The sequence below is a fragment of the Suncus etruscus genome, chromosome 1, assembly GCF_024139225.1.
Source record: "Suncus etruscus isolate mSunEtr1 chromosome 1, mSunEtr1.pri.cur, whole genome shotgun sequence".
NCBI lineage: Eukaryota > Metazoa > Chordata > Mammalia > Eulipotyphla > Soricidae > Suncus > Suncus etruscus.
This window is the reverse complement of record NC_064848.1, coordinates 96,356,009-96,370,392: the sequence shown is the minus strand read 5'-3', so window position 1 is coordinate 96,370,392 and position 14,384 is coordinate 96,356,009. Positions and strand designations below refer to the sequence as shown.

The 14,384-nt window shown below is 41.3% G+C and overlaps 1 protein-coding gene across 1 annotated transcript in view; it reads right to left on the bottom strand.

The window, feature by feature from the left end:
• The window catches only part of AVL9 (AVL9 cell migration associated), a 77,733-nt gene that overhangs the window by 50,281 nt on the left and 13,068 nt on the right, over positions 1-14,384 (bottom strand). Inside the window, exons 2-6 of the mRNA XM_049768956.1 lie at positions 9,465-9,585; positions 6,761-6,846; positions 5,916-5,987; positions 2,730-2,819; positions 1,415-1,481 (exon numbers count right to left, since the gene is read on the bottom strand). Of these exons, the coding sequence (XP_049624913.1) occupies positions 1,415-1,481; positions 2,730-2,819; positions 5,916-5,987; positions 6,761-6,846; positions 9,465-9,585 (436 nt within the window). The remainder of the gene's footprint in view (positions 1-1,414; positions 1,482-2,729; positions 2,820-5,915; positions 5,988-6,760; positions 6,847-9,464; positions 9,586-14,384) is intronic.

Here is a 14,384-nt window from a genome sequence, read left to right as displayed (position 1 = left end):
TTTCAGGGACCAGAGAGATAGCATAGTGAAGGTGTTTGCCTTGGAAATGGCTGACTTGGAATGAACCTGAGTTCAATCCCTAACATCCCATATAGTAACTAGAGCCTGTCAGAAGCTATTTCTGAGTGCAGACCAAAATGAACGCTGTCAGGTGTGGCCCAAAAGAAAAAAAAGAAAAGAAAAAAAAATTTTCCAGAATAAAGTAACATCACATGCTACTTAGATTCCCATATTAAAATGCAATTTGTTGGGCTAAAAGGATAGCACAGCAGGTAGGATGTTTGCCTCGAACCTGGCCAACCAAGGTTCAATTCCTGGCATCCCATATAGTTCCCAGAGCCAGTCAGGAGTAATTGCTGAGCGAAGATCCAGGAATAACCCGAATGCCACTGGGTATAGCTCCAAAACCATAAATAGGGGCCGGAGAAGTAGCGCTAGAGGTAAGTATCTGCCTTGCAAGCACTAGCCAAGGAAGGACCGTGGTTTGATCCCCCAATGTCCCATATGGTCCCCCCAAGCCAGGGGCAATTTCTGAGCGCTTAGCCAGGAGTAACCCCTGCGCATCAATGGGGGTGGCTCAAAAGTACCCTAAAAAAAAACAACCGTAAATAAATAAGTAAATAAACAAATATATATAAAGTACCATATTTTTTTTGTACCATAAGATGCCCCTTCCTCCCTCACATGGGGGGAAATGTCTGTGTGTCTTATGAAGTGAATGCCACCTGGAGCTAAAGCCTGAGTTCAGGGGAGGAGAGAATATACTAACCACTTGAAATCCACAGTGTTATGCCTCCTTTATTGCACAGACATACCACATAGTACGAGCAATCAAGTTAACACACTTTGGTCGCTGCTGTGACTTATTTTTTTATATATTAACAAAAAAGTTTTTTGTTTTTTGTTTTTTTTTTTTGGTTTTTGGGCAACACCTGGCGGTGCTCAGGGGTTACTCCTGGCTATCTGCTCAGAAATAGCTCCTGGCAGGCACGGGGGACCATATGGGACACCGGGATTCGAACCAACCACCTTAGGTCCTGGATCGGCTGCTTGCAAGGCAAACAACGCTGTGCTATCTCTCCGGGCCCAACAAAAAAGTTTTTTTAAAAAAAGTGATTTTATTTTCTGATGAAAAAAAATTAAGTAAATATGTTTAACCAGCTGTGGACCTGAGTATTGTAAATATACTTCTCACAGGCTGGTTGTTCCTAGGCACCGTCTCCTGACAACATCTCGCATTTGCTTTAGAGTATTTTATTTCTTGTTTTCTTGTCTAATCCTATGTCCATCTTATGGTCACGTGCGTCATATAGAGTAAAAAAATATGGTAATCTGATCATGAAGTTTTACATGTAACTCAGTTTACAAAATAATGAGGAAAATTTTTTTCTGACTTGTAAAAAAAGTTACTTACCAAGATAAACTTGGGATCCTTCCAACGAAGCTCCTCCCAAGGAACTATTCATATGTTCATAAAGTTCCTAAATATATATAGTTTAATGTATTTTAGGTACCAAACTAAAAAAAAATTACAACCTGAAATTTTGGCTTAACTGAGGTAAGTTGTTTTGGTAGACTCAACTTCGAAATGAACAATGTCTTTCTGAACCCAGGCCATTTTCCAACCTAACCTCCCTTCCTGTACATTTCAGAACTTGATTAATTCACACAACACTGCAAACAAATTTTCTATATGTCCTTCTGAACTGTCCATTCATGACAACCAAAAGAGATCCATGTTCTCTATAACCGTGGCATTGCTGAGTAAAATGTTAGCCACCGTTGATCAAATGATCACGTAGTTTTTTCCTTCCTGCTATGAAAATTAGAAACCCAAATACTGATAACCATTAACCAGAAAATTAAGTTTAGTAAAACACTGCCACAGTAGATGTTCTATTATCTAGTGAGAGAAACTGTGATATTAACTTAGTAACTTATAGTCATTATTTTCTAATAAACAAGTCATTAAGTTTAAGTATGAACAATACATTCATTACTAGGCATATTCCTAGCACTCTAACTTATGTTCAATAAAAAGCATCAAGGGGGCCAAAGAGAGCACAGTGGTAGGGCATTTGCCTTGTATGCAGCCAATCCAGGACAGACCTGGGTTCAATTCCTGGCATCCCATATGGCAACCAAGTCTGCCAGCAGTGATTTCTGAACACAGAGTCAGGAGTAAATCCTGAGAGCTGCCGGGTGTGACCCAAAAACAAAAACAAAAATAAATAAAATAAAATAAAAGCATCAGGGGCCAAAGTGATAGCACAGAAAAATAGAGTGCTTGCCTTTTGCCTTGCATGGCCTGGGATCCACTGACTGATCGGGTTAGATCCCCATGATCCCATATGAACCCCTGAGCCTATCTGGAGAGATTTTTGAGCACAGAGCCACGAATAATTCCTAAGCCCCACCAACTGTGGTCCAAAAACAAAACCAAAAAAAGAGCATATGCGTTTGCCTTGCACACACCAATCTAGGACGGACCTGGTTCAATACCAGTGTCCTATATGGTCCCCTAACCAGGAGCGATTTCTGAGTGCATAGCCAGGAGTAACTCCTGAGGGTCACCGGGTATGGTCCAAAAACAAAAACAAACAAACAAGAGCATAATTTTAAAGTTAATAAGTGATTATCTTCACAATATTATTGTCAAGATTTACTAGATGCATTAACTATTTTCAGTCAAACACATCTATTAAGAGGTTACCTTAATATAAAGTTACCTTCAGAATGGAAATTTGGGAAAAATCCTTCTCTTCAAAATATGCATGGGTAATGAGTTGTAGCTTTGCTTGAAGTAAGCCATAGAGAGGCTTAAAGAAAAAACAAACAAACATTAAGTTACAGTAGTAAAAGACAAACCAAAAATCTAAAATTTTTTACTTTGAACAGAACAAGGAGAAAGAGGTAAATGTCACCAGTAAAGTCACTTCTTTGAGTTCTTTGTCTGTAGTATGCCTGGACTGAACATAGCTGTTTTTTTTTTTTGTTTTTTTTTTTTTGATTTTTGGGCCACACCCGGTAATGCTCAGGGGTTACTCCTGGCTATGTGCTCAGAAGTTGCTCCTGGCTTGGGGGACCATATGGGACACCGGGGGATCGAACCGAGGTCCGTCCAAGGCTAGCGCAGGCAAGGCAGGCACCTTACCTTTAGCGCCACCGCCCGGCCCGAACATAGCTGTTGATTAAAACTGGGTTCTGACTCTTGGGGCCTCTACTCAACTCAGTCATAGGATTCTGGGCATTAAACCCCTCCATACCATCTTGCTGATGTAAAGTGAGTTTATGAAAAGTGGTATAATTTGTGTAGTTGTTTGCAAGATTAGGTAACAATGGTTAAACAATTTAGTAGACTATAGTATATAAAAAGCACTTGAGGGGCCAGAGTGATGGGGAAGGTGTTTGCCTCGATGACCCGGGACAGACCCGGGTTTAATCCCTGGCATCCCATATGATCCACTGAACCTGCCAGGTGCGATTTCTGAGCACAGAGCCAAGAGTAACCCTGAGCACCGTCGGGTGTGGCCCAAACAAAAAAAGCAGTTGAATATTAGCTACTATAAAACTTAAAACATTTTAGTTCTGTACTTAATTTACATATCTTACTTTGACATGAAGAAATGCCAACGCTTCAGATTTTTGTTTGTTTGTTTTTTGGACAACACCCTGATGTGCTCAGGGCTTACTCCTGGCCCTGCACTCAGGAATCACTCCTGATGACCCCAGGGGCCGTTCCAGAGAGTTTAGCCAGATTGACAGTGTGTCAGACAAATTCCCTACTCGTTCACTGGACTAATCACTTTGGCTCCTTTTACCTTATTTGTCATCTATTTACTTGGATGCAAAAACAAAGTTATTCCTTAGTTCTTCCTTTTCTTACTTAATATAAATTTTATTTTGGCCACACCTGGAAATGCCTATATCAGGAATTACTCCTGGTAGGGCTTGGGGGACTATATGGGATGCCAGGCATCGAACCCGAATTAGCTGTATACAAGGCAAATGCCCTACTCACTGTGCTATCTTTCCAGCCCCAAAATAATTTGATTTTAACCCAGTTTAATCACATAGTAGTTCTTTGTTTATGAGGGTTAGATATATTTCTTTGAGTTATCACTGTATCTGTAAAACGAGAATAGCTATCAGGTAAGTGTGCATACACTTGGGGTATGCAGCTGCTTAGGGCTCTCGTGCACTTGGTCAGGAGCACAAATACCAGGGAGCAAATGTACGAGAGACACAGAGACTCCTGGTACTCATTACAACTAAAAAAATGCACAAGCACAACTAAAGTGTGAAATCAATAGCAGGCACCACAACTCTGTGTATGTGTGAGAGACAGACACCCTGGTCATAGCAACATCAGCAAAAGGCATGGGAAAAGGGTCAAAGAGCAATTCACCATGGGCCAGGAAGAACAATCCAAAGGACGAAAGCTCATGACTTTCAGAATGTAAGCTGGCACTGTGCAGTTTCTCCTACCCGATGGGTGTTGGACCTGGAGGTCCAAAGCACTTCCATGCTCAACCAGTTCCTCCTTACATGCAAACTGTATTCCAGCCCACTGAGTTATCATTCTAGCCTAAGGCTCATTATATTAACTTTCTATAATTTAGAGTTTACTTTTTTGTGTATGTGTGTGCATTGTGTTTGTTTGTGTGCATGTGCACATGTGTGTGTGCCTTCCAAGCAGTGTTCAGTGGGTCTAAAGGAATTTACAGGCAAAACTTAGCCAACAGTCTCACATGGTGCAATACTGGGGTCTAGAAAAGAGGTGTAATGTTTTTTGTATTGGATAGATTTAGTAATGGAAATAAAAATAAATCCCATTTTGTGAAGCTTTTATTAGATAACCTGCTCCTACACTATTGGTGGGCAAAATAAAATTGTGGGCCAAAGCAATAGTACAGTGGGTAAGGATGCTTGTTTTGCAAGCAACTAGCCCAAGTTCAATCCCCACCAATACACTGGTTTCCTGAGCCATACCAGGAATGATCCCAGAATACAGAGTAAGCCCTGAACACTGCTAGATGTGCCCCAAAACAAACAAAAAATTGAAACAAGTTTAAATGATTGCACAGTTATATCATCAATTTGCATATAGGAGATAAAGCTTAGTTAAGAAATAATAGGAGGCCAGAGTGATACATAGCCAGTACAGTGTTTGCGATCCCCCTGAGCCTGTCAGGACTAATTTCTGAGCACAGAGCCAGGAGTAACCTGACTGCTGTCAGGTTTGGCTCAATACCCTCAAAAGAAATAATATAATACAATTCATTATGAAATTTTAGTTTTTCAAACTATGGTTTTCTGGTGGTTTTTTTTGGGGGGTGGGTCACACCCTGTGGCACTCAGGGGTCACTCCTGGCTATTTAGAAAATCACTTAGAAATCGCTCCTGGCTTGGGGGGCCATATGGGACGCCAGGAGATCAAACCATGGTCCATCCTAGGTCAGCTGCTTACAAAGCAAACACCTTACTGCTGCGCCACCGCTCCAGTCCCTCAAACTATGGCTTTTATTTGCTATTTGTTTTTGTGTGGTGAGGGAAAGCAAACTAAAGGCCTCACAGATACAAGGGAGATGTTCTATTACTGATTCATATTTCTGGCTTCCATGCTATGTTTTTAAAAAGCTAGTCAATGCTCTAATATTTATCAAAAAAGACATGTACTTCTATGTTCTCAATAAGATCTTTGTGACTATGATACTTGAACTTTTCGTTAAACACTCAGTGTCTTTAGAACAAAACAAGGGCAGGAGCAGAGAGCACAACAGATTGACTACATGCAGAAGGTTGGTGGTCTTAAGTACACTTCTAGGTATGACCCAAAACCCAGTAACAAGTAAAAAAAATCATCCACATCAATATTTAACAAAGCCTTTAACATGTTATTTTTGATCTCTTACCAGCTTGCTTAGAACACAGACACTTTTCTGAACTGTCTCTCTGGTGATATCTGCTTGCCTTACTTTTAATGCCTAGTAGAAACATAGTTCAGATTAGAAACATCATATACCCCAATCATATTTTTCAACATAAAAATTAGAAAAACTAGCAATTAGAAAAAATATTAGTTCATTAGATTTAGAAAGTCTTTATTAAGATTAGGCTGGGGCCAGATCAATAACACAGTGGATAGGGTATTTGCCTTGCACAGAGCTGACGCTGGTTCAATCCCCGTCATCCCATATTGTCCCTCAAGCCTGCCAGGAGCAACCCCGGAAGGTCACTGAGTGTGGCCCAAAAACAAAAAGCAAACAAACAAAAAAGAATACTAGGCTACAAAAATAGCTAGCTCAACAGGTAGAACCCTTGTTTTACATGCAGGAGGCCTGAGTTTGGGCCATGGCACCAGTGACTGCATTGTTGTTTTAAAAAATAATACAATATACTTCACCACTCCATTTTCTTAAATTATACAGAAAATAGAAAATTCAAGGATACCATAAAATTTAAATAAAATGTCAGACAAATGAGTACGTCAGGCAACACTATCTAAAATTCAATATATAAAACATTCCATGATAAAAGAAATAATTATATCCAGCAATATCACCTGAAAAAAATAATCACACAAATAATTTGGTACTACTGGAACAATAGGTACATGTTTTTTTAATAAAAATTTAAAACATCATAAGAACTACATATAAAGATTGTTTTTCTATTATTATACTACAAGTGGCCAACACCTTGGAAGGAAGGAAGGAAATAGAGTATTTTTTGCTGCTGTCCATAGTAACAACCTTACCTTGGCTTCAATCTGTCGATAACAAGAGATACCATATACTGTGGCTCCATTTCCATTTCTGGGTGGCAAGTGAAAAAACACGGTATCTAGGAGGTACATAAGAAAATAAAAACAAAGGTAAATTACTTTTATTATAAAATAATAAAATTTATAGCTATTAAATATAGTCATTAAAACAAAAATCAAGATGTGCAGGGGACTCATGTTATATCTATTTCTAGCATTAAATCAATGATTTGAGGAGCTGGAGAGATGGCGCTAGAGGTAAAGTGTCTGCCTTGCAAGGCGCGGTTCGATCCCTCGGAATCCCATATGGTCCCCCCAAGCCAGGAGAAATTTCTTTCTTTCTTTTTTTTTTGGTTTTTGGGCTCAGGGGTTACTCCTGGCTATCTGCTCAGAAATAGCTCCTGGCAGGCATGGGGAACCATATGGGACACTGGGATTTGAACCAACCACCTTAGGTTCTGGGTCAGCTGCTTGCAAGGCAATTGCCGCTGTGCTATCTCTCCGGCCCCAGCCAGGGGCAATTTCTGAGCACATAGCCAGGAGTAACCCTGAGTGTCAAATGGGTGTGGCCCAAAAATCAAAAAATAAAAGGAAAAATAAATCAATGGTTTGGAATTACTTTCACTGCTTTATACTGTATATACAACATGAAAAGCCTAAAGGCTGAATTATGTTATGTCAAATTGAGACTACAATCACTTCAAATAAGATTTTATTTATATACCCTGTTCTGGGGGAGGGGGGGAGAGTAGACAGCTATAAAAACTGAAAGAACCCTTGGCATCAGAGATATGATATTAAAGTAAGGTACTTGCCTTGCACATAGCCAACTCAGGCTCAATCCTGGACTCTGCATATGGTCCCCCTCAAACCACCAGAGTGACCAAAAAAAATACCCCCAAGAGGCAAAATAAAAACAAAAACCCAGGCCTGGGGGAGATAGCACAGCGGTGTTTGCCTTGCAAACAGCTGATCCAGGATCCGGTGTCCCATATGGTCCCCCCATGCCTGCCAGGAGCTATTTCTGAGCAGACAGCCAGGAGTAACCCCTGAGCATCGCTGGGTGTGGCCAAAAAAAAAGAAAAAAAAAAAAAAAAAAAAAAAACCATGAAGTTCTTGGAACAACTTGCAGAAACTTGAAGACAGATAGGACAGTAAACAGTCAATATTAAGTCTTTTAGCATGGGGATTTATCTAGAGGAATACTAATTTTCCTCAGAGATACAAGCTAAATAATGAGAAGAATAAAATGATTTTGAATATTTTAAAAAGTATAGCCACGATTGATCACATATACTATTATAAAGACAATATGCAGGAAATTCACCAGACTATTCTTTTGATTTTTCTGTATATTAAAAGCCATCATAATAGAAAATTAGGTAAATAAACTTGTGAAGAGAAAAAAGTTTTATACTAATCTACATTATAATATTTGCTTCATCATTTAACAAGAAAATATTAAGAAACAGTTTAATAAGTCATGTTTCATTTGTTTTGTTAGTTTCTAATACTATGATAAAAGTATAGTTCTGGGCAGGGGTGGTGGCGCCTTGCCAGTGCTAGCCTTGAACAAACCACGGTTCAATCCCCCAGCATCCCATATGGTCCCCCAAGCCAGGAGCATTTCTGAACGCATAGCCAGGAGTAACCCCTGAGCATCACCGGGTGTGGCCCAAAACAAACAAACAAACAAACAAAAAAAGTATAGTTCTTCCTTAATTAAGCAGTCAAAGAAAGCACCTATTTACAGATTTGTAGGGGACACAACTTTAGTAGACACTTTAGTAGCCTTCTGAGGTAATTAATATGCTCCACAGATATGCAAGCACACATTTAAGCAAAGGATTGTGATACTAATAGCTTCAGGTGGGAAAGCAATTGGAACTACTTCTAGGTCATCAAAAACAAAACTAACCTAATAAGTCTGCAGACTGGGGCGGGAAGGTGGCGCTACAGGTAAGGTGTCTACCTTGCAAGCGCTAGCGTAGGACGGACCGAGGTTCAATCCCCCAGCGTCCCATATGGTCCCCCCAAGCCAGGGGCGATTTCTGAGCACATAGCCAGGAGTAACCCCTGAGCGTCAAACCGGTGTGGCCCAAAAAAACAAAAAAAAACAAAAACAAAAACAAAAAGTCTGCAGACCGAAAGTGCCAATCAATCTGCAGTTGGTAGAGGTGAGCCTTTACAGTTCCCTCTGAGAAAAGGTTGAAGTACAAATGTAGCAGCAGATGCCCCAAACTCAATAATCTCTTCTTTTACTCAGAGCTTCTGGCAAAAGAGTTGCTAAGGTTTACTAGCCAATGTTGGTCAACATCTGGCATGTCTTTTCAGAATGTAAACAAAAACTAACATAGTCACAACAGGCCAAAGGTTATTCACTGGCCAGAAATTAAAGTTAATATGTCTCAGGGGCTAGAGCGGTGGTGTAGCAGTTGGGCATTTGCCTCGCACAAGGCACCCAGTACAGACCTCGGTTCGATCCCCGGCGTCCCCTCAAGCCAGGAGCAATTTCTGAGTGCATAGCCAGGAGTAACCCGAGTGTCACTAGGTGTAGTCCACCCCACCCCCATAAAAAACAACAAAAACAAACAAATAAATCTAATATGTCTTAGCAAATTAAAGGGAAAAGAACCTACTAATTTGTAAGTTAAGGCAGGTCTAGAGTTTTAAACAGTTCTTTTTTCTATTTACACACCTTCTTGGTAGTTGTGTGCACCATCTGGCAAGGCAAGGAAGGGTAAATACTTCCATTCTTCAGGCAAAGTGTGACTGTCGTGACCATCTCCTGGAATCAGGGGCGGGTAAGAGAATTCAACCTAAAATGGTAAGGAATGTTAGCCAAAAGGTTTTTGATCAACATCCCACTGAATATAGTATGAGCAATTAAACAAAGGAGTGAGAGCTAAGATCCAAATTCGTTTCCCTCAGTTGGCTTTCTTTCAAAGCCCATTGCTTGTGGCTTTGAGCTTAAGGATCTAATGAGAGTGGAGTTGGCAGTGGATGAGTTATAACAAACATTTTGGGTTATTCAAAGAAAAATTTTGTACTAAATCATCAGGAGATAGAGTTAAAAAGTTGTTGATAGTTGAATTTCAGTCATACAATGTTCCAGCACTCATCCCTTCATGATGTAAGATTACATGAAGGCTGAAAACCAATGCTATCCTGATAAAATAGCAGTTTTAACTATATATTCCTTGTTTCTGGCATTCCCAAGGTGTATAGTTTTTTATTTTCCTACATTTTACAGTTTTTCCCCAACAAAACGTTTGAAGGGGAAGGCAGAAGGAAATGAATTACTCGCATTACTTTTACTATCTTAGACATTCCAAATAACTACCTATGTTTTATTTTCTTCCCAAAATTTCAGATCACTTACACTTAATTTTCCCAGTATAATTTAATTAATTTAATTAAGTAGAGACACTACCATCGTTTCAACACAGAAAAAAGAATCATTTTAACCCTTCTTTGTATTTATTAATTCATTAATATTTTTATTGTATCATGATTTGCAACAGCATTAATATGTTTAAGGTATACAATGCTACTACACCTTGATCACCAAGGTTTCTTCCTTTCCATCCTTCCCTCCTCAACCCCATCAAATCCTCTTCACTGTGATCCCCAGCCCCTTACTTTAATGAAAAAATAGATGATGGCTCATCTTCACACATCAGTGGAATCAAGCTGCATATACCTTGTTGTAGTGCACATTAGTGCACTTAACGTTCCCTGTGTCATCAGGGACCAGTTATGGCAGTGCTGAAAATGTAACTCACAGTCTCATACCTGCGAGGCAAGCTTTTACCACTAAAATTTCTTCCCAGCCCCTATTTTTGGGGGGCAGGGAGGGCACACCTGGCTATTGCTCAGAACTTACTCCTAATGCTGCACTCTGGGATCACTTATGGTGGTGCTCAGGGGATTATATGTGGTACCAGGAATCAAACCTGGGTCAGCCTTGTACATGGTGAGTGTCCTACTCTATACTATCTCTCCACTTTCTTCTTAAAAGATTCAGTTAACTAGTACAAATGGCCAGAGTATAATTAATATCTGATAATATTATAAAGTGTGATCTGTGTTGCGTGACCAATTTGACACTTAAAATCTCTCATAAAAGAGGCTAAGTAAAATTTCACTATTTTTACCCCTATGTTCCAATAATATCATTTGTATAAAATTAAGGTAGGTCTAGGGGCCGGAGAGATAGCATGGAGGTAAGGAGTTTGCCTTGCATGCAGAAGGATGGAGGTTCGAATCCCGGCATCCCATATGGTCTCCCGAGCCTGCCAGGAGTGATTTCTGAGCATAGAGCTGCCAGGAGTAACCCCTGAGCACTGCCGGGTGTGACCCAAAAACCAAAATAAAGAAATAAAATAAAAATGAAGGCAGGTCTATAGTATTTTAAATAGTTTCTTAGAAAAAATGTGCTCAGAATTTCAAACAGCCATCTTCTGGGACATTATTTTCTTTTGCAGTATTGACATCAATATTTCCATTTTGAAACTTATTTAAGGTCAAAACTCTTCACTCCAACTCCTTTCTAAGTCCTCAAATGTGCAAAACTTTTAATTGATATTTAGTGTTATTTTATCTTAAAATCAAGTATCTACTGCTGAACATATTTTACAGCTTATCATTACATATTATTCAAATGTCATACAATAATAAATATAGCTGGGCTTTATCCCAATGTTCCCTGACCTAGAACGCCTAAAATCTTTAGAGTTACCTAAGTGACAGGCACACTTTTGCAATTCTTTTTTTTTTTTTTTTTTTTTTTTGGTTTTGGGGCCACACCCAGCGGTGCTCAGGGGTTACTCCTGTCTATCTGCTCAGAAATAGCTCCTGGCAGGCACGGGGGTGAGGTGTGTGTGGGGGGGGGGGGGAACGGACCATATGGGAAGCCGGGATTTGAACCAACCACCTTAGGTCCTGGATTGGCTGCTTGCAAGGCAAATGCCGCTGTGCTATCTCTCCAGCCCCATTTTTGCAATTCTTAACAAGCTTCTTCAACCATGCCAGGGTTTATACTACATAGTAGTCACCTGAGCTGGGCCTCAATTGGGGCAATGTTAACCAAGCCTTGATTAGAAAACTGGAATTCTCAGTTTTTCCCTTGATCCTCATGAAGGAGAACGGGTTTGGAGATCTAAAAGTTCTATCAACAATAATGAATAACTCTATCAACTATGCCTATGTAATAAAACCTCCATCAATATCACTAATAACTAGCAACTCAAACAATCATGCCTGTGAACCAAAGCCTCCATCAATAAAAGCCCTTAACAAATGGGCTTTATAGCTTCCCTTGAGGAAGCTATAAAGGAGTCACAGAGAGGTCATGGGAGAGCATACCTTGTCCTAAGCAGCACCTTCCCTTTGGCTGTTCCTAAACTTCCATCCTTTATGACAAAGCAGTAAACATATATCGAGTTTTCCTGAGTTCTGAGCCCTCCTAGCAAATTCTGATCTGCTGCATTAGAAGGTACGTTGCGGGCCCGTAGAGATAGCACAGCGGCGTTTGCCTTGCAAGCAGCCAACCCAGGACCAAAGGTGATTGGTTCGACTCCCGGTGTCCCATATGGTCCCCCATGCCTGCCAGGAGCTATTTCTGAGCAGACAGCCAGGAGTAACCCCTGAGCACTGCCGGGTGTGGCCCAAAAACCAAAAAAAAAAAAAAAAAAAAAGAAGGTACGTTGCAATGCAGAGGCTTTCCTCTGGAGGGCAGCAGAGCAATTAGGGAGCAGAGGAAGGTAGAAGTGAAGGGGGATTCTGAGAGGGTAGAAGTGAAGGGGGATTCTGAGAGGGGTTCGGGAGGTTCTGGCACAGCTCTCATGACTGTCCACTGTAATGTGAATTACACCTGAGTCTGTACCTTGGGGATGGAAGGAGAGCCCCTAACCCCTCCCCCCGTGGCCTCCTTGTTAGTGAGGCTCCTCCCACACCTGGCCTGGTTAAAGCACTTTAGGCTTGAGTTCACTCAGAGATGTTTCCAGCTCCTGGTCAGAGTTAAAAGCAGAGTGCAAGGAGGGCATTTTAAATCCTTGTTCAGTCCTAACTGACTTAAACTCACCCCCTGTGGGGGGAGAAGGAAATAGTCCACAGTAACCTGAAACATTTGAGAAAACCTGGCGTTGGAACTGAAAGTTTCTGGCATACCCTCCTCCCTGCCAATCCAGCCCCTAGGAGGCTTGAAGTTATGTACCTTCTCTGCCCTCAGCTGCCTCAGCTTTAACTTGTGTCAGCAGTGCCTGCCTGGCCAATCACATATACAGATGCAGGAGCGTTGGATATCCACAAACAGATTCCAGAGACTCCTGCTAAATATCCTATGGTTATATTCTATAGAATGTAATTGTGGTTTAAAATATGTGCCACTTCTGGGGCTGGAGCAGTGGCACAAGAGGCTGTTGTGTATGTAAACATTTCCATGGGATTATTATGTTACTGATCCTACCCTGATCGCTGATTGTGCCCTACCCTAGGGTGTGACCTGGCATTCTGCTCCCACCTGAGGGTGGTACCTGATTCTGATGTATAAAAGCAAGGATCTGTGGAAGGTAGGGGCTTTTGGCTTCAGCCATGTCTACTGAATAAAGCTGTTTTCTTCTGAAGCCTGACTGCCTGTTAGCTTTATACCCGCCGCATTCACCTCAGAACCGCAGGCGGAATGGGGTGACAGATGCGTGCTCTGAGCTGGAGGAGAAAGACCTCATCCTCCATCCCTCCGTTAGTCCCATGGAAATGTTTACATGCACAACAGTAGTAGGGTGTTTGCCCTGCATACGCTGACCTAGGATGGACTGCAGTTCGATCCCCTGCCGTCCTACATGGTTCCCCAAGCCAGGAGAGATTTCTGGGCGTATGAGTAACCCCTGAGCATCACTGGGTGTGGCCCAAAAACCAAAAAAAGAAAGTGCCACTCTTTCACTCAATGCACAGTAGTTAATACAGAATATCAAACAGGGGCTAGAGTGACAGCACAGTGATAGGGCATTTGCCTTGCATGTGGGCGACCTGGGTTCAATTCTCAGCAGTCCATGTGGTCTCCCGAGCCTGCCAGGAGCGATTTCTGAGTGCAGAGCCAGGAGTAATTACTGAACACTGCTGGGTGTGCCCCCCCCCCAAATATCAAACCAACTCAGGCTATAAATGATGGAATAAAACAAACCCCAATGTTATAGCAAGCTCCAAGACCAGTAAATCAATTGAAAACTGGGTCCGGAGCCCTAGCCCAGCGGAAAGGCGCTTGCCTAGCAAGCTGCCCAGATGGAACCATTCAGGTTCGAGGCCCGGCATTCCAAGTACATGTGTGGAGTGATTAAAGGATGTGGAATGATTTAAAAAAAAACAATTGAAAACTAATATGAGATTTATACCGATGTCAGAGGGATAGCACACGGGTAGGCATTTGCCTTGCAAGTGGCCAACCAGTTAGATCTCCACCATCCCATATTGTCCCCCGAGCCTGCCAGGAGTGATTTCTGAGCACAGAGCCAGAAGTAACCCCTGAGGCTGCTGGGTGTGGCCCAAAAAATAAGAGAGAGATTGATATCAAGGACAGTAAAACTATTAAAAAGCTTCATACATTGATAATGGACCAAAA